Source organism: Balearica regulorum, chromosome 19 (assembly GCF_011004875.1).
Source record: "Balearica regulorum gibbericeps isolate bBalReg1 chromosome 19, bBalReg1.pri, whole genome shotgun sequence".
Classification (NCBI taxonomy): domain Eukaryota; kingdom Metazoa; phylum Chordata; class Aves; order Gruiformes; family Gruidae; genus Balearica; species Balearica regulorum.
Window position 1 is genome coordinate 6,557,382 of NC_046202.1, and position 20,463 is coordinate 6,577,844.

Consider the following 20,463-nt stretch of genomic DNA (forward strand, 5'->3'; position numbering starts at 1 on the left):
GTAAGAGTTCAGCTCACTTTTATAAAAACCATTGCAGGGAGTAGAGCCTGTCAGACCGAGGTCCGGACCTTACAGCCCCGGTCTCTCCGTTCCGTATTCCCAGGCACACCGCCGGCTGTTCCCCGGTGCCGCGGCGGGGCTGGGGAAAATGGCGGGCCGGGCCGGCGGCGCCGCTCTCTCTCTCTGTCTCTATGGCCGTGACGCGCGCCTCAGCGTGTCGGCCCCCAACCGGCTCTAGCTTCGGGTGGCGCTCTACCCGCCCTGCCGTCTCGGTGGTGGTTCTGGGCGGCGGCGCTCTGTGCCGCGGCGGTGCCGTCTCGCTGGCCGGGCGGAGGGCGGGCCTGGTGGAGCCATGGCGGCAGTGCGAGGCCTGCGGATCTCGGTGAAAGCGGAGGCAACGGCGACAACGGCGGAGCCCCGCGGTCCGGAGCCTGAGCCAATGGAAGTGGAAGAGGGCGAGCTGGAGACCATCCCTGTGAGGCGTTCGCTGCGGGAGCTCATTCCGGTGAGGGGCGTGCGGTGGGGTCACGGGCAGGGGGGGACGAAGTGGGGCCAGGGTCCGTAGGGGGGGGCGTTGAGGGTGGCGGGGTGGGGGGTCTGCGGCGATCTGTAGGGGCATTTGGGGATACATTCGGGCGAAAAGGGGCGACATGGAGTGGGGAGTGCGTGCGGGAAGCAATGGGGTGAGGGTGGCGGGAGTCGGGGCAGGAGGGGGCTTAGGGGTGTCTGAGGAGAGTAGGGGGAAAAGTCGTAAGAAGAAGCGGCCAGGATGTGCTTGGGAACGAAAGGAATAAAGGAGGTGGTGGAGAGGAGGATTTGGGGTGTAGTGGTGGACTGTAGAGGAAGGTTGTGGGTGGGAGAGTGTAAAAGGAGGGAACATAGGGAATAGCTGGAGTAGGGAGCAGGGGGGTGACCGTGGGACAACTGAGTTGGAGGCACTGGGAATGTGGGCTTTGAGTGAATTTTGAGGGTTTCCTTTCTATTCTTCTCCCCGCCTCCTTTTTCATTTTTTGCTAATTGTTTATGTACAAGTGTCAGTAGGATCAGGTCTAATGCATAACAATGGGTCAGAGTTCTTCTAACCTCCTAAGTAATCTTTTGCTCTCAAAACTTGTGTGGAAATTTCTTCAGAAACTAATCTCTAATTAGCTGACTTACCAGCATGCTTGAGCTTCTACCAAATATGTGACCTAAGAGACAGCACCCTACTATACTTCCTTGTGCTCCATGAGTCAACCTTAGATAGTGGGGGTATTTAAAAAAATGCTTTTTTTTGTTTTTCATAACTCTAAACATTTGGCAGTTTTACAGAAACTTTGACGCTGTTACTAAAAAAAGCAGTTAGATTGTGTGTAGTTTGGTATTTCTAAACTAAGACTGGCCTACTTTCTAGAAAAAAGTCCTTTAGCCAAAATAATTATTGCAGCACAAATGTAAACAACACGTTTATCCCTAGAGAAAGCAAGGCGTGTTCTTCCAGCTCCAGACTTTTGCCAGGTGATGGTCCTGAGGGTGCCAGAATGAAAAGGTGCCATTTTTACATATGCAAACCACGGAAGGGACAGAATTGGGTCATTGGTCCAGGGTCTGTGTGGTTTAGTGCTGTCTTGTGAATTCACTAGTCCTGATTGATGGAAATGAAACTTTTTTTTTTCCCCCACAGCATTCTCCACTTTTACTCTTCATCAGTAGGGTTGTATCAAAACAGTAATGCTTCATCTTGCTGGTATTTGGAAGTTGGGTTTGAAATATTGATAGGAACAGAGATAAAAGTTACTTGTTTAATTGTGGATACGGCTCAGTGTTCTGAGTTTGAGATGAAAAGTTGCAAACTGACATTTCAGGAGTCAGGTATAACTGTTAAATCTGTTCATGTTTTACAAGGAAATTATACCCAAAACCAAAATTGTGGAAATTTTAGTTAGGAAGGGTGTTTGATAACTTTCTCTGTATTGCTGAGAGAAAATAAGTAAAAACCATAGCAGCAGCAGACCCAGAAACTAAATTTTGCCAAAGGAAAGAATCCTTATAGTAAAGGCAGTTTGGTTCAGTTCATATGCTTTTACCTTCACTGACATCAGTGAGAGTTATTGCTTGTGTACCTGTCTATCCAGGGATGTAGCTTGGAGTAAGAATCAAGGAAAAGAGGATATATTTCTCATAGAAACAGGCAGATTTTTTCTTCAGCGTAGCAAGTATGTTGCTTTCAGTGTTCATTGAGATTTCACCACCATTTTGCTTTGTTTCAGGACACTAGTAGGAGATATGAAAACAAAGCTGGGAGTTTCATTACTGGAATAGATGTAACCTCCAAGGTAATTTTTGTACTATGGTTCTTCAACATATTCTAATTATTGCTACTGGAAAGGATGAACAGTTTCATTTATTTCTTCCCCAGTATGCACAGAGACTTAGCCTCATGGTCAGATAGCTGGCATTTTTCAACAACTAGGGGATTCCCCTTTTGATTGTGGCCTGCATCAGGACAGAATATCTCTTGTAAGAATTACTGGTTTTAAGTTACAAAAATTTGTGTGCCAAAACCTGAAAATATTTCTCTTGAAATTGCCTTGGTGCCACTCAATATTGCAAAATAAAGCCCTTCAAGACAAGTCAGCTGAGATTTTTTTTTTTTTTTCTCTTAGGTGAGTGACAGAAGGAAGACGAGTGCTTGGCAGGAAAATCTAGTTTCATTGCCTTGTGTTTTCCAAGGGCATCTTACTGTTTCATTATTTAAGACATAGCTTGAAGAATATGAACAGCTGTTGCATTTAAATAACTTAAAGTTACATAATTCTGTAGAACTTAATCCTACAACTCATCTCTGTACATTTAATACCAAATTGGCTGTTGTTTCATATTGTACAGTTGACCACTATATCTAGCTTTTGGTAATGCAGAAAAATCATTTAGTCATATACTTTATAGGACTGATACAATTTTATGTGTTCTAACAAATATGAATCCCCACCACAACAGTGCGTTGACAAATGACGTGAATTCCCATTTTACCTTACTGAAGCTCAGAACATTGTGCTTATCAAAGAGTACCAAAAGAACTCCAGATGAAGACTGAAAATCAGTTTTTTGGCTTCAATATCTAACTTGTGTATATTTTAATTCAGTAAAGGATTTGAAGTTGTCGTAGTCAGGGGAAAGCTGTCATCTTTTGTTATGTTCTTTAACGATGCAAATCTGCCAAAACATCTTTGACCACATTTCTTAAAGTTTTTCAATCTTTAAAAATTAGTAAAAAGCCCATGTTTATTTGGATATGATTGATGGCAGGTTTTGCGTAATCCAAATTTGTGTTCCAAATTTTACTTTGATTAATAAGGTCTGAAAATGTATAGTGTTTCCTAATAAATTTTGTAGAATAAGGTGCTTCTCAGTCAGTTTCAAAAATTGCACAAGATCCACATAAGCTGTTGCTCATGAGCTACTTAAAAGCAGCTTGAATTGCCAGTCTAAATAAGATGTGCATAGTCAGCACTCAGCTAGTGTTGGTAAACTCATGCTCAGAGAGACAAGTTTACATTTTTGTATATATTCAAAAAACAGATGGGGAAAAAACTCCTCGAAGACTGATTTTCCATGTGGTAGGAGTGCTTGTTTTGAGAGAGAGTTTTTTTGACCATAGCCTCCGTACGTTTGTTAGGAAGGAAAAGAATGTTACTACTCCATCATGGAGTCCGAACGCTGTCTGGGATAGCTTGTTTTCCGTGCATCTTGATTCCCATTATGTTGCTGGACCTCCATTAAAACTATTACACGGCACAGAAATGTTTCAGTGAATTATTTCTGCATTTTGAAATATACAGGTCTCTTCAGAATTTATACAATTATTAATACAGATTGTTGCTGTCTGGTAAATTTTATTTTAAATCTCTTCTTGGGAATACTGCTGTGATTCCTGTTTTGACTGCATTGTTATTCATTTTGCAGGAAGCAATTGAGAAAAAGGAACAAAGAGCAAAACGCTTTCATTTTCGAGCTGAAGTGAATCTTGCCCAAAGGAATGTGGCACTGGATCGGGACATGATGAAGAAAGGTATAAGTTTATCCAACAGACAAGAAGAAAAGGTCCCTTTGTTTATTTCCTCACAGTTCCTTTACTTGATTTATCCTGTAATATTTCCTGCATCCCCAGAGGTTTTCCCAGATCATTGCCAAAAGAAATCACTTTGGTGGGTTTTTTTTTCCATGTTTTTGTTTTAATGTCATTACTTTTTAAAGTACTTGACACTTACCATTTTGCTCCTCATTTTACCAACCCAAGAAAGAAGAAAACATTTTTTGTGTACCTTATTTACTGTTTGGCAGCGGCACCTAGTGCTATGTGTCCAAAATTAGTCTTCTGGATCAGTGCTGCTTTAAGAATCTTTACATTCTTTGAAAAGACCTTGGTCACTGTTTATGTATGAGCAGAGGACTTTGTGTCCCGTGCACGGTGACATCAGTTTCTGTGCTGTACACACAGTGAAGCTGGACCGATTGCGCACGCTCTTAGATGGCAAGCTGGGCATGTTGGAATATAAGCAGATCAGCCAGGAGATGTGTGCACAACAGATTGGCGCTCTTGGCATCCGGTTAGTTCTCAAGGCTTTTTTTCCAACTGGCAGCTTGGACCCACGAAGCCGTGGCCTATAACAGCTCTCCATCAGATCTTACAGGTGGAAGTGCCTTGTACACGTGTCCTGGTCTCAGGCCTTGTTAGTATTCTGGCTCTTTAGTACTTCATGGTAGTACTTTGGCAGCATTTAAAAAAAAAATAATAATGTTTTAAGTCAGTTTGATCACTGTGCAATACTTGCATCTACAAATGCTTCTTAAAGTTTTGCATTGTGGAATAATAATTCAAGTTCTGGTGTTTTAGAATGCTGTACATCATACTTTGCTTTAATTAGCTTCCCTTTAGCTTCTTTAAAATGTTTGCTTTATAAACCCATATGTTACTAATATAAAAGCTTGCTCTATAGAAATGAGTACCAGCTTTGTATCTGTTCCTCTTTATAGCAATTCCTAAAGTGAGACTGGACACAATTTACATTTGTGGGGTGGATGAGATGAGTACGCAGGACATATTTGCCTATTTCAAAGAGTATCCTCCTGCTCATATCGAGTGGTTAGATGATACATCATGTAAGTAAATGGAGTGTTTGTCTGTAATTCTTACTTTTTTTTTTTATATCAGTCATAGCTGTACTTCAGGTGTCTTAGTGGCTTTCAGTGTCACTGATCTTTGTCTCAGTTTCCCTGTCATTTGCCTTAGTCAAAAGAGGTTTAGAAGGAAAGACTTAATAGCATATGGTGAAAATCAAACTATCTGGTTGAGTATTTATTATTGGAAAGAGATAGCATAGAATAACTTGCAGGTCTCTGAGTGGAAAAAAAATCAAAGGGCTAAAATTTTGTGCTGCTTACATGTTGACATAAATAGTATACCTGCTTTGAGCATCACAAAAGATGGCCTTCTGAGAGAAGGTTATTCAGCTGTGTGCAGTTAGGCAGGTATCCTGGTTTCAGCTGACATAATTTTCTTTCTAGTAGCAGGTAAAGTTCTGTGTTTTGGATTTAGTATGAGAATAATGTTGATAACACACTGATGTTTTTAGTTGTGAGGTAGTTGTAGTGTCTACACTAAGTCAAGGACTTTCCAGCTTCCCGCACCCTGCCAGGTGCACAAGAAGCTGGGAGAGCACAGCCAGGACAGCTGACCCAGACTGGCCAAAGGGATATTCCATACCATATGATGTCATGCTCCGTATATAACTGGGGAAGCTAGCTGGGAGGCAGGATCACTGTTTGGTAACAGACTGGACATTGGGGTTTTTTTGTCCTTCCATATGTGGTGAGCAATTGCAGTTGTGCATAATTTGTTTTATTAATAATAAAAATTATTATTAATATTATTATTATTCTCTCCCTTTGTTATCCTATTAAACTGCCTTTATCTCAACTCACAAAGGTTTTTTTCTGTTGTCTTCCCCATCCCCTTGTGGGGGGTAGGAGTGAGTGAGCAGCTGCGTGGTGCTTAGTTACCAGCTGGGGTTAAACCATGACAGTATGGTTTTGTGCTGCGAAGGAGCAGACTTGTTGCCATATTTGTTTAGTGCATTCTCAGGGAGAAATTAGTGGGTGGAATAAGGTAGCAGCTGAATGTGATTTACATAGATTGGAAAAGGAATGTAAATTCACATTGCAAGGGCTGTTTCAGGATGTAAGTATGCAGTGAGATTGCCAGTAAGATAGAAGATTGTTGACAGTTATACTTTCTTCAGTGATACTAAAGATTGTACAAGAGCCATTTGCTACAGTTGGGTGCAGAATCATGGAATTGGAAGGCTCTGAGATTGTTGTGTGGCTAGAAATCCTGTAATTGAAATCAGAAAAAGAAGTAGGAGCCAGTGCAGGTTTTCCAATTGAATTGGGATTGCTGGAAACTGGTTTATGGACAAGCATGGCTATGACCTGAGAATTAGTAGCGTGGTTCCCTGGAATGACCCTGAAGGAATTCTGTTCCAGTGCAAGACAAAAGATATGGTATGCTACAAAATATTGGTAACCTTGAAGTCACGGTGTATGACAGCTTGGTATACTGCCACAAGCTGACATAAAATTTGAAATGCAATGAGCAGTAAAGAGCTGCTAGATGAACCTGTGGTGATGCATAAGATAGCAAGTGCACAACTTAACTCTGTATATGAGGCTACGTTTCTAAGAATGTCTGATTATCCTTTTTCTTAAATGCTACGTGCGTCAATTTAGCATGGAACCAGAGTGAACTTGCAGTGCAAAAATGCAGGCTTCAGAGTCATAACAATACCCAATTATAGATAAAACACATCTGTTTTTAGTGATTAATTTTCATGCAGTGTCTGACTTAGCATGCCAACTGCGCTTGGTGAAAATACCAAGAAAAAGCATTGTCTTTTCAGCATAGATTTGCGTCACAGTGTGGCAAAAATGTTAATGTTCCCAACTGAATTACCTCTCAAGGTGTCTTAGTGCAAAGGTGAATTCACACAGTGTTCTGTCTTTCAAACGGATGAACGTAAAATGATAAAGGCTTTGAAAATTTGGAGATGTGAAGAGCAGATAGGCATACGTAATTGAAAAGTTATTAGCCAATCAGTGAGGTTAGTATCTGGGTGTCCTTTACCTTGTAAATATTGTCTGTTCAAATAATTTAGGAGAGAAACTTTTATTTTGGGACGCTGTACAGTTTTCTTTATATCTGAATACACTGCTTAACGGCGGAGCGGTAAATGACATTTGTTGCTGTATTTACACTGAATGCATCAGTGCAGAAAGCTTTTGTTCAAAACCTGTTTCTAAGCAGTTTTAGTTCTTTCAATTTCAACATCTATGAAATGCTTTTTAATTGGCCTAATAAGTTATATTTTAGTATCATCTGCTGATACTTGAGGCATATACTGAACCATATTGTTAACCTCTGTACATGATAATCTGTGCAAACTGCTTGAGCAGTCTCCCCTCTATTTTCCCTTATTTTTGTGCTTTTTGGAAAAGATTAACAGAATTCCACAGTAAAGTCCAAGGTTCTGTTAAATTGCCAAAGGGAAAACAATCAAGGCTTCTTTCTTCTCTTCTCCCTACCCCCTTAATTGCATTTGTGTGCTAACACATTCATGAAATACACTGACCCTGATTCAGTATCCAAATTTGCTGCACTCAGGAAGCAGTCTCTAATACATATGGTTGTGCATTTCAGTGATTTTGGTTTTGATCAGTTGTTGCATGTGGTTTTTGTAATGTGATGAAAGTTGTGTGTTCTCCTGCTTATTGAGTGTGTTAATATGACTTTCCCTACAAGATGTGTATCTGATTACTGTTTTGTCATGTCACTATATAAGAGTGTTTATGAACTTTTGTTAGTGATTACCCTCCAGTAAGACAATGTATGTGACTGCTTGATTATACAAACCACATTTTGTTTTTGTGTGTGTTTATAAATGTCACAGGTAATGTGGTCTGGCTTGATGAAGTAACAGCAACACGGGCTCTAATAAATATGAGTTCCTTGCCTGATCAGGAGAAAACAAAAAGCAGAGAAAACAATGAAGAGAAGACAGCTGAAAAAAACAAGAAAGGTAGATTGAGATACGCATATATAGACATCATCTACTTAAATCAATGAAACTTTCAACTTGTGCCTGGGTACCGCATAATCTAAATTACTGAAGGAGCTTCTATCATATAGTTTCAGGTAAATGTATTCTGCCACTTTAAAAAAGGCTTTCATCTTGGAAACCTTTTGAAGAAGCTGCTTCTTAAAAGGTGGGTTGGAACTAGACCAAAAGCAGTAATACAGTTGATACCAAACATGTTAGATGTAGGGTCCTATTCAGATATGATATTTATAGTAGTACGTGTTGCACAGAAATAAGTCTGTGTGATGTGCGTACGAAGGCAGTAAAAGGATGGATTCTAAGCATGGAAAAAGCAGGTGTAAGAAAATGTCCTATTTTTGAAATACCACAGTTGATTCCTTTCTTGATACACCACCATCCTTTAAGTGTATTGTTCACACTGTGTGACACTGTATCACTTCACTGCTGTGTATATCATCTCTAAACTTGGCTATTGTACTTTAAAGAAGGAAGCACATTGAAAGGTCAGAGTAAGGCAGCAAAAGTACGTCTTAATGTTGTGATAAATCTGGTACCTGAATACCTTCATTGTAAATTTATTTTACTTTTATGGATGTAAATTAAAAATGAGGCTTTTGCTACCTTAGGACTGTTTTGCTGTTAGGCTGGTGTGAGAAATTGCTGTGGTTCAGAGTACTGTACCACACAGTACAAAGCAGAGAGACGTTGTATTTATTAACTCTTCCATAGATTTTGCTTAAACATGCTACATGAACAAAATGCAAGTAGCCAGTCTCTCCATTAGATATTTGCAGTGCTACCAAAAGCCTTTCTAGAAAGTTTGGAGTTTAGCGCTTTGTTAAACTTGTGGATCCTTCTAACTCATCCCCTTTTCTTGTTGCTTCTCTCCACAACGCAGTGGCTCCTCAACCATCCACGTGACTTTAATTTTTTGCGCAAATGTTGATAATGCTTCAAGTAAGACTTGTTATGAAGTTTTTGGAGATTAGTGACTGTCTTGTTTAAATGGAGCATAAATACATGTATTTAATCTGGTTGACTACAAATTACATATTGCATCATCATTACACCACATCTCAAAATAAAAACCATCATCTAAATTACTCCTACGTAAACTTATTCACCTGTTCATCTGGAAAAGTGGGATATTAGATGAAGTACAAACTGTTCAATTACATCTTAAGGTGGGGGATGCATACAGAGATACTGGAATAATCTGGCTTAGTTGCATCGTTACTTTTTCAGATAGGAATTTGAGGGCTATTTAGACATTTAGGGAAGCGAGACCAGTCTACCTGTGAGAAGCGCAAGAAGCTTATTTGGGGGGAAAAAAGTGCTTGATGCTGTACCTGATGGAACTTAATTATTCAGGTTTGAATTTAGCTAATTTGTTTCCCTAAATTCCCTCTTTGGTTTCAGTTTGGCTAATCACACTTTACTCTCTTCTTTGAACTTGTCAGGCTCTTTTGAACAGCTGCTGCTCTCTATTTTAAGTTTTCAAGTCTATTGTTGGATGAGATTAAGATCAGGAACTCTGAAATATAAAAGGCTTTTTTTTTAGTCTTATGTCTATGAAGTACTTTGAGATCTTTGCAAACGATATTGGTGTATGTTGATAGTTGTCCATATTAACTACTTTTTTTTTGATGACTGAAAAAAAAATCCAGTATCAATTTTCTCACTCTGAGCTAAAAAGAACCATGAAAAATCTATGTGAGCATCTCACAATTTTAGTAGTTCGGGAAGTGTGCACTCTTTTGTTAGTTATTTCACTTTGAAATTAAGTCACTAAGATTTTTTTTTTCTCCTGCTCTCTCAGAAACTTCTAAGCTTTAGAATAATAACCTGTTTTACATTGTTAGTATTAGATACTTGTAGGTACTTGCAGCATTTTAAAGGGAGGCTGAAGGAAATACGTTTTTATATTCCTTTTACAGTCTTGGCCTTGCTGATCTCTGTCATACCCTGAAATGCAGTGCAATTTCATTTGCTTTCAAAGAATTAATAATCCATGTGTGCTGCCACAGGCAGTTATCTGCACAGAGGCTGTCTAGTTAATGTTATTTTGTGCTCATGCATGCTTCAAATTTCTGTAGACGTTTACTGTTTTGATTATTCTCTAGGCTGCACAGAAGAAAGGATAACACCTTCAGTTTGATTTCAGAGAATGTAGGTAATAATAATCAAATGTGACTGACACACTAAAATGGAGGTTATTTTCCCCAATTATTTTCCTTCTCAGAAAAACAGGAGGAAAGTTCTGATGATGAGACAGAAGAAGGCGAGGTTGAGGATGACAATCCAAGTGATGTTGAGGTCAGTACAGAAAGAAAGTAAAAACACTTACTATGGAAGTTTTGCTCTGACTGGTGTAAAGTCTTCATAACATTGTAGTTTTAACCATATGTATTTGCAACTCGCAATTTAATTATCAAAGTAAATTAGATGGGGGAAATGACAGGAAGTGCAGATGTGCTGTTGGAGAGAATGGATACGTGAGTGTTTTGTGGAAGTAGATTTTGAAGAGTGCTAGGGCATCCAGCATATAAGAGCTAGACTGGCTGCTCTTTTCTGCTGAGAGGAGGCAATGAAAGAACAATAGTGGAAGGCAACAGCCTTTCAGCAGTGCAGGCAGTGCTTAGAGACAAATAGGATTTAGGCTGTCCATAGATATATGTGGGAATCAGCATACGCATTGATGTTTTGTAAGTAATTTAATCTTCACTGGCTGACTATATAAGAGATGTGATTAGTATTTTCTTTAGGAGTGGCTTAGTGAACACTCATACATCATGGAAGTCTGAATTTTAGTTTTTATGAAGCAGATATAAATTTTAAAAAGTGCCTTTTAGTCATTGTGTGAGGGCATGAGAACCTGTTTGTAAAATCATTTAGCTATGAAACAAGCAAAAAAAGAAAATCAAATAGTTGTTTTTCAGTGTCCGAGTTGTGCTATTTATTTTCTGCATCTCAGTCACTGATATAGTGTCATTTGAAAATTACTGGATTTAATAACCTGAGATAATGTTATGAAGGAGGAGAAGGAAATATTTTAAATCTTTAGGGCAAATTACTTTAAAAATTAATGTTAGTTTGTCAAGGAAAAAAAGCAGAGTTCATTTGAGCATAATTTGAAAAGTAACTTTCTTAATAATCAGTTGATTGCTTCTCTGTAAGCAATCCATTTTTATTCAACAGTAATTTTATTTTTGAGTCCAAAATACCTTTTTTGCCCCTCCCTCCCCCAAGTTGGATGCCCTCTCCCAGGTAGAAGAGGATTCTCTCCTGCGTAATGATCTTCGCCCTGCCAATAAACTGGCTAAAGGAAACAAGCTATTCATGAGATTTGCTACTAAAGGTAAATGAACAGCTTAACAAGCATAACGAATTAATCGCTTGTTGTAGTTTTATTTGTTGACTAATTAATGGCTTGAAGTACCTAATTTTTATTTGCAAAATTAGGTGTTTTGCTAATCATTAGGTATTAAGATTTTGCAATAAATCCACATTTAATGTGTGAATAAAATCCAGTTCAAGTTGTATGAAAATTACTGTACATAAAGAATGTTACCTTGGGCTCAAGGCGTTCTTCCCAGTACCATAGAATAGGTTTTATGATGCCCTTCTCCACAGAGGTAAATTCCATATTTTATAAATATGAAAATAATTTGAGATGCTGATGAGGTATTAGTGGAAATTATTGCTAACTACAGTTGAGATATTAAATAATATATTTATGAGTAAAATGAAAATCCATATAATTTCTGGGCCATGTGGGAAGTGACGCATTCATAAAAGAGAAGTCATGAATAGCGTAAGTATAGCCTCCAGCAGTTACGGTGGGATGTAATGCTCTGTTAAGCTGATAAGTAGAAACTGAGTCTCCCTGGAATTTTCTAGACACAAATAAACTGTGGTGGTAGGAGACATTTCAGAGGTGTCAGCAAAATTGCATCCTTGTTGAAGGAGATTGAAGTAATGCTGATCTGTAAGACATATTCAGTCTTATTTTCACTCTCTGCGTCTTTGGATGGTTATTTATTTTTATGCTAGTGTTGTAAGAGATATTCTAAGAGGGAAATATTCCTTTAATTTATGTTGTTTTCAGATGACAAAAAAGAGCTGGGAGCTGCAAGGCGAAGTCAGTATTACATGAAATATGGCAATCCAAATTATGGAGGCATGAAGGGAATTCTTAGCAATTCTTGGTGAGTATTGGATAGCAGAACTGGAATGTTGCGGGTAATTGGACAAGATAGTCTAAAACTGTTCTAATTTGTGAATTTTCTTTCTCTTCAGTTTATGTAGATGCTTCTTATGTGTAAATAACATTTTTGCAATGTGACTGTGAATTTGCAAGGGGAGTATTTTCTCAGGAAAATAAAGAATGTTTATATTCAGAACAGATCTCTGACATAAATGTATGTCTGCTATTAAAGTAAGTGATAATTGCATATGCCTAATCCAGGACTGAATATGGCTCATTCATGATGCCTTTTCTGTGACAGGAATGTCATTCTTTTTCTGGTGTTTCAGGAAACGAAGATACCATTCGCGTCGAATCCATCGGGATGTGATAAAGAAAAGGACGCTTATTGGGGATGATGTTGGCTTGACTCCTCCTTATAAACATCGTCATTCAGGTAATTGATGCCAATATGTCAACAATGAATCATATTTTAAGTGTTTGCAGAGAACAACTGAGGCAGAAACTTGCACACTGCTAAATTTAAGTTGCTGATTTATGTTTAAATCAGTATATGTGATAAATTCACACTAATGATACGTGCATTCTTTTTGGTGTTACTGCTTACAAGACACAAAAGGATTATCATGGAGCCAACAGTTGTCACATTAAGCCCTGCAAGATCATAGGAATTGTTATGCTTAGTTCAGGAGGTACGAACTACTACTACAGTACTACTACAAGAGGCAATTGTACTTCACTTGTTCAGTCCAGCTTTATGCTTGAGCAGGCTTCTGAGAAAGTGAACACCATGGACTTTTTTTTCCTCCTGTCGTGATTTTCTTCCACTTAGGCTGTTCTGTAATATAGATTCCACTTAAAATAGTTTGCAAAATACTCTCTCTCTTTAGCCTTAGAGCACTACAAGGACTTATTTGTAGTGGATCATTAATTACAGTGATTTTTTTTTTTTTTTTTTGGCCTTGGTTTTAACGTACCTTATATGAATGATAAACTTCAGTTTATCAGAATCAATGTGTTTTCCTACAGGCTTAGTAAATGTTCCTGAGGAGCCTATTGAGGAGGAAGAAGAGGAGGAAGAAGATCAGGATATGGATGAAGATGACAGAGTTGTGGTAGAGTACCGTGACGAACTGCAAGCTTTCAAACAGTCCCGAGACCGCAGTGCAGCAAGACGATCGAGTGCTAGTGCATCTGATTCTGATGAAATGGACTATGATCTTGAACTGAAAATGATATCAACACCCTCTCCCAAAAAGAGCATGAAAATGACAATGTATGCAGACGAGGTGGAATCACAACTGAAAAATATCAGGTAAAAGTTTCTTATTCTTTAAAAGTATCAGTGAAAAAGGATTCTAATTTTTAATTGCTGACAGAGCTGTCAAAGCATAAAGACGAACTGTTGAAGCTACTTTTTCAATTCTTAACATAATTTTGTAGATATTTTAAAAAGAAATACAAAATGCAGAAAACTGTGATACACACTTTTAATTACAATTAACATTTTTTAAAATATAGCTTCCTTTGCAGATTTTTGTAACCCTTCTTATTGATAGTAATGAAGCTCAAAGTGGAATCAATAGAAACATATGCAAGCAAGCACAATTAAGTTCTTGCATTTCATAGCTAGGCCAGGGACAAAGAGCTCCTCTCTCTCTTTTCCCTTTATCCATTCCTCATTTCTCAGAAAGAAGAATAACCCTTAAGCTTTGAAGACAAAAGGGAATTTATGTTCATTATAGGCATATTAACCAAAATTGCATATATTGTAGATTATTAAAATAACTTTAACGTGTCCCTTCAGTAGTATGATTATACTTCATTACAAGGTCAAGTCCTTTAACAATTTTGAGGTTGTTTATTTGCTCTGAATTTTGACCCAGAGGAGTCAAAGGAGCCTTAAGCAGATAAACTCGATACCTGCCTTGAAATGGGTACTGAGGTATTCATGTGGTTATTGATAAACTTAGGATTCTGACTGGAACACGTGCTCTTCTAAGTAATGTTTTTACCTCTGTTTCTTGGTAGAGAAATCCTGATATTACTGTTTTCTGTGATGTAATTTTACATACAAGAAGACTTAAGAATTATACTAGATTTCATTTCATTTAAGGGATGGTAAATCTATTGTTATTTGATTTAGGAATTCCATGCGAGCAGATAGCATAGCAACCAGTAATATCAAAAATCGGATTGGCAGTAAAGGATCATCAGAGAAAGTTGCAGATGTAAGACTACTGTTAGAAGAAAAACGTCAGAATAGTACTGGGCCACGTCAGCCAAACAGCACTGTAAAATCAGGTAATTTTAAACTCTCACTTTGTACAGAATTGCGACTGAACTGTTAAAATGGATATATTCATTTCACATCTGTGCTCCACTGCAAAATACAAACCTGAGGAAATTCTGTTCAGCAGCAAGTTTCTGCATCCATACAGTTAATTTTTCCTCTCTAAGAGACTGAGTTAGGGATTGCTTTGGGGGAAAAATGAAGTACGTTTGAGTTGAAGAGTGACATTTATTTTTATCCAATTTACTTACCTGTTTCTGTTTCCCCCCACTCTGTCTTTTTCAATTGCTCACTCTGAGGCAGAGATTCTGTACGAGACTGAGAAACATAGCATGTGGGGGAGCTCATCTACAAAATGTAACATGAAACACTAGCCACTTACATGAAAGAACATGCATTACATGAATATGGATGTATTTTTCAATTGGCAGGCTTAACTGTTGCTTTTTTGACTGGGGTGTGTGTAATTTCAGCTACCTCAGACATACATTGTATCCGGAGAATTATCTGACTGATAAATGAAAAGATACCCTTCTCTATCCCTGTAATGTAGAAGTTATGTTAGTATATTTTTACCCCTTCTGCACATTTTCGGGCTCTGACAAGTTGGCACATAAATCCTATAACTTCCTTTGCCTTTATGTCTTTGTTAGAACCTTCTTTAAGACTAGTAATATCTACCTAAGCCAGATTTCAGAGTGTAAGAACTCGCATCATGTGCTAAGTATCAATATATTGAGCATTCTTATATTCCAGTTTTCATTTTTTTTCTGCGAAATATCAAGCAGTATTAGAATTCTAAAGCAAGGTATCTGATACCTGAAAAGAACCGTTGAAGGCATACCAATTTTTCTATGACCGTACCTCATGCTGGATCCATACACACTGTGCTGCTAAAATAGAAATGCAGCAAGCCATGGAATAATTTACTTTTTGGCTCTTCTGGAGACAGCATGACCTGAAAACATTAAATGTCAAATTTATTGCCAAAAAAAAAAAAAAAAGAAAAAGAAATCTGGATAAATTGTATTGCAGACATTGCCAGGACTGAAATCTGAGTATGAAAGACTTAAATGGAAAGACTACAGAAAAGATAAAACCAGAGACTCTGTTTAGTTTCAAGTTGTACAAATTGTGAACGTGCATAATAGTAGCCGGCAGAACTAGAATAAAGGTGACATGATTTTTGTCTTTTTAATCACTGAAAATATCCCTAGATGTGCGGCAAAGACTGGGAAAAAGACCACATTCTCCAGAAATTAAACCTCCAAGTAGTATCTCTGTTCCTCGTCGAGAACCAATATCAGATGTACACAGCCGGTTAGGAATCCCCAAACAAGATGTAAAAGGCCTCTACTCTGATACCAGAGAGAAGAAATCAGGTTAGTTTTACGGAGAAAATGTAATACAGCAATGCCTTTGATTTTAGAGTATAAGAGAAATTTCAGCAGCAAATCATGAAGGATGATCAGTTGAGTGAAATTAAAGATGAATTACCAAATGTTTGTTCAGAGCTTTGAAATCTAAATACCGGTAGGTAGGTTGAGCTGAATATTTTTATGAGCAGTATCTTTTATATAGGTATGCTTAAAAGTAGAGGGCTCCTTTAAAACTGTGGTCAAACCAGTGCACTAAAACCAGCATAATGAATGCAATGGCACTTCAGACCTGGGTGTAGCATTTTCTGCAAATGAGAAACAGTGAACAAGATATTTTCATTTCAGCTACTGCTTCAAAGCATAGTGAGTTCCATGGCAAACATTAAGGTGGGAGTACGAGGAATTTAAAGAGATGCAGTGAATATAAGACTTGGTTCCTCAGACTTCCTCCAGAATTCCTCCTGGTCCTGTCTTTTTTTTTTAAAAAAAATGTTTGTTTTTCATCTGATTAGGTAATTTATGGACCAGATTAGGTTCTGCTCCGAAGACACAAGAAAAGACTTCAGATAAACCTGAAAACTCTGTGGCATCTCCAGAGGAAGATGATTCAGAGCTCCAGCGGGTTTGGGGTGCTCTCATTAAGGAAAAAGAACAGTCTCGGCAAAAAAAGAGCCGATTGGATAATTTACCATCTCTACAAATTGAAATCAGCCGAGAAAGCAGTTCTGGCTCAGACACTGAATCATGATTGTTTTTACATTCTGATGCTCAAGATTGTGACTCTGCAATGTGGCAAGATTTCCTTTGCCCAAAAGCTGGACACTGGCAAAGACTCTGCAGTGAAGGTTCCAGAACATCTCTGTTCCTTTTATACAAAAACAGAGATGCGTATGCCACTTGAAACCTAAAGCAATCACGTTTGTCTGGAGTCTGTGGTTGGCCCTGTGTTACTTAGGGCATTGTCATACACGTTTATTACAGCAAACCTGTAGTTAATTCTAGCAAAACACTTTTCCCTGAGCTTTGAACTTAAAAGAAGAGGCAGAAATGCTCTGTATTTTTAAGAAGACCTTTTTGTTCTCAATATTTTTAACATGGAGCCTTTTAACAAAATATTTTACACGGTTCATCCAAAGAACAGGGCATTTCATAATCAACATCGTTGCCTTGCCCTTCTGGCTCTTACCAGCACCTTCCCTTTCCTCTTGAAGTAATAACAATAATGCTTTCTGGGTAGGCAGCCAGCAAGGATAAAGCCTGAAGGGACTATCGCATTCCCTTCCTCCAAAATACTGAATGTAAATCTAAGTTAAATGTTTTAGTGCAGTGAAATTTCACATAGTATCCACGTAGCATCACTGCTCTCAAGGAATTGTACTCATTTATTTTGGTGATACTATGTTCTGCTGTAGTAGGGATTGAGATGGACAAGACTGCAAAGTTGGATGTTTGAGAATTGTGTAAATTCCCAAGGGTTTCATTTTTTTGTTGTTACATGATGAGAAATTCTATTTCTTTCATTTCATCTGTATGATGTTTTGAAGAAAACTAACAATTTAAAAACAAATGTTTTTATATTTGTGAGAATTTTCCTGTTGGCCACAGTGAAAGCTATAGTGGTGTTTTCCTATGTGCTGTTTAACTATATATATATAACTGAAAGAGAAAAGGAAAACTATAGGATCACTGTCTCATGTCAATATTTTTGAATGTTCTTATTGTATAGTACATGTGGATGTGGACATGGTTGACTTGTTACATTAAGCTTTTTTTACCTGCATTACCCTCTCTAGGTAGGAAAAAGGTTTGATCAGTGTGCAACTGCAATTTTTTTCTTGTTGCCTATGGCATTTATTTTGATTGCCAATAATTCTAAATAAGGAATAATGCTAGCACATCACATTCTGGTAAACAGAACAGGTAGCAAAAACATTGTCTGCTACATTTTGATAGTCTGAATATTTGTTTGCGTTGTCCCTATTTCCTAGGTTCTGTCAGTCCAAAATGTCTATGAATATCTCTTCCCCTTTCTGCTTTTTAACAAACAAACATTTTATCCTTTTTCCCCCTATTTTTGTACTAAGTTGAAGTAGGTTTGAGGCTTCACAAAAGCAAGGAATCTGCAATTAACTTTTCTTATTGCTTTATCATGTATAAGAATAGCAGCATGTAAAATGAAAGGTAAAATGTAAGGTACCGCGACTAGAAGGGTAATCTGGGGACTGACTGGGCTTCAAGCCTTATTATTTCCTTGTTTTGTGACACTCATCCTTGATTTTATATTTAATTATTGAATATATAAATATGTCTCATAAAAGTACTGTTGAGAGTAAATGACTGCAATGTCTGATCACTGTAATAATTAATTTTAACATGTGCTTTCATTGATATCCCTTGCAAAGTTTTCAGATAGAATCATACCCATACTACACCCATTTCTCAAGATTCTGATAAAATTTATTTAACCAGTGTCTTTTTGCCAGTAAACCTTTGTGTTGTATTACTGCTTTGAATCCATTATGACCTTTCCTTTTCCTGAAAGGAGATGGTAGATACAAATCATGCCCCTGGTCCATGAAGACAGGTTTCTGCATTGTTGTGAACCTTTGTGTGTTTTTTAAGCTCAGCAACCAGTTGTGATCTGCTGGTAACTGTTTTTCCATGGAAATACTCATAACTAGAGCCTGGTGAAGGACAGACTTAACTGGTTTGAAGGGCAGAATGGGAATAGAGAATCTCTTCCAACTGATTACTAAAAATCTGAACTAATGCATGTGTGAAATCAAGAAAAGCGATGTCGGCAAAGGCTGGCGTTCGATGAAGAGGAGCCATTAAGACTGGTTCTGTCTTTCAGGTAGTTAGTCAGAAACATGCCATACAAATGCCTCCACCTTAGTTGGGTCCATCGTGTTCATGGTTTGGGGGGAGGGTTATGTGTGTTAATGACACCATGGTAGCTTAGCTGCAAGAAAAATAGAGGTTTGGTGTTGAAGGGACCTATAGAGATTCTTTTTGTAATTGAGTGTTTGCCTGGTTTAGCTTTTTAATGATGTAAAGAGAAGCCTTGAAAAGTGTTTTCAGGGATCAGGAAATTCTGGCTTTGGTCTTCCTTAGTTACCTGAACATGGCTCTTGATAACTAAAAATGAGTGCTGAATCTTTAGCGAGTGCTTTTTCCTCAACGTGGTTAACTTAAATGTTTGACCTACAGAGAGATTGCATAGAGGATTTTGTTCCAAGTCCCTTCTCTTTGTGGTCAGCCGGTTTGCTCTTTGTTAATGTGTTCTTGATCTTTCACTGAACTCCCAGATACTAAAACCTTCAGGAACTTGATGCAGAAATTAATGTTCTGAGAAGTGCAACACTATGTATTTTGGTAAAATGAATTTATGTTGAAAATTGCAAGGAGGAGAAGTTCAGCTTTGGCTTTTGCTGGAGGATCTGTGCCTCAGAGGAAGAAATGGTTCTGAATTTTAGGTGACTTGTTATAGGAGCACGCTTGTCCTTCTAGGAAGCTTTTGCTGTTTTAAAAAGGTGACCTACATTGTGCAAAAGAAATCGTCGTGGGGGCTATGAGCTCTGTGCCTGCAGCTGCCCTCAGACAGACGGAACGGGTGGCCGTGATGGAGAGACTTGAAAGTGATGGCTTTTTTTTTTTTTTTTATGATGATGGCTGATGTGTTTAACAGGGAAAAGGAAAGCAAAAACACCCCCTCAATTTCAGTGCAAGACATGACGTTATAATGTGAAAATAGTGCAACTTTTATTTAAACAGCTGTTCTATTCCAAATAAAAGCGGTCTGACTCTGAAGTCACCCTGACCTACCCACTTTTGCTGGGACACCGGTACCAAGGGCCAGAGCTGCACCTTCTCTTGGGGAAGGGCGTGGGGCTTGTGTCTTCCTGGGGGCAAGATGCGGGTCTCTGCCTCGAGGTGTTGCTTGTCCCAGCCCCGTCGTAATGAACCCACGTTCCCGCTTTCAGCCGAGTAGCTGGGTGCCTAAACCCGGCGTCCTGCCGCCCGGTGAGGCGGAGCGAAGCCCGAAGGCGCGGCTCCCTCCCCGGCCGCGCTGCAGGACATGGACGCCTCCGCCCACCCCCGCCTTGCGGAAGCAGCGGTACGGTCCGCTCCCCCGCCGCGGGGTGGTACGTCCCAAGCCTTTATAACCGGCCGCCGCGGTTCTTCGCGCCCTTTCGTCCTGCGTGGTGGCGGGTGAGGCGGTCTGCGCGGGGCGGGGACGGGGCGGTTGGGCGTCGTGGAAGGGGGGGGCAGGGGGAGGCGGAGGTCCGGCTTGCAGAGCGAGGTGCCCGGCTCTTTTAGCGGGGACTTTTCCGCCGCGGAGCTGAGGAGAGTCGTAGTCCGGATCCCCCTCCCGCGGCAGTGGTGGCGTCCGTCGTGCCTCCCCGTCGTTGGGGCCGCTCGGGTTGGGCCCGACCATTCTAGGGAACG

At 39.1% G+C, this 20,463-nt stretch overlaps 1 protein-coding gene across 1 annotated transcript; it reads left to right on the forward strand.

The window, feature by feature from the left end:
- Positions 1-25: 25 nt before the first annotated feature.
- Positions 26-18,519, forward strand: NCBP3 (nuclear cap binding subunit 3). The gene is made up of 13 exons (XM_075771504.1): positions 26-505; positions 2,250-2,315; positions 3,946-4,051; positions 5,017-5,142; positions 7,986-8,114; positions 10,378-10,451; positions 11,385-11,493; positions 12,244-12,343; positions 12,672-12,778; positions 13,372-13,657; positions 14,489-14,646; positions 15,853-16,017; positions 16,527-18,519. Exons 1-13 carry the CDS (start codon positions 353-355, stop codon positions 16,760-16,762), a joined length of 1,815 nt encoding a protein of 604 aa, XP_075627619.1. The 5' UTR covers positions 26-352; the 3' UTR covers positions 16,763-18,519.
- The last annotated feature ends 1,944 nt before the right edge of the window (positions 18,520-20,463 follow it).

Coding starts and splice junctions, on each gene's coding strand:
- NCBP3 (XM_075771504.1), top strand. CDS start 353: ATGGCGGCAGTGCGAGGCCTGCGGATCTCGGTGAAAGCGGAGGCAACG. Junction 2,316..3,945: donor GAATAGATGTAACCTCCAAG/GTAATTTTTGTA, acceptor TTCATTTTGCAG/GAAGCAATTGAGAAAAAGGA. Junction 14,647..15,852: donor AAACAGCACTGTAAAATCAG/GTAATTTTAAAC, acceptor AAATATCCCTAG/ATGTGCGGCAAAGACTGGGA.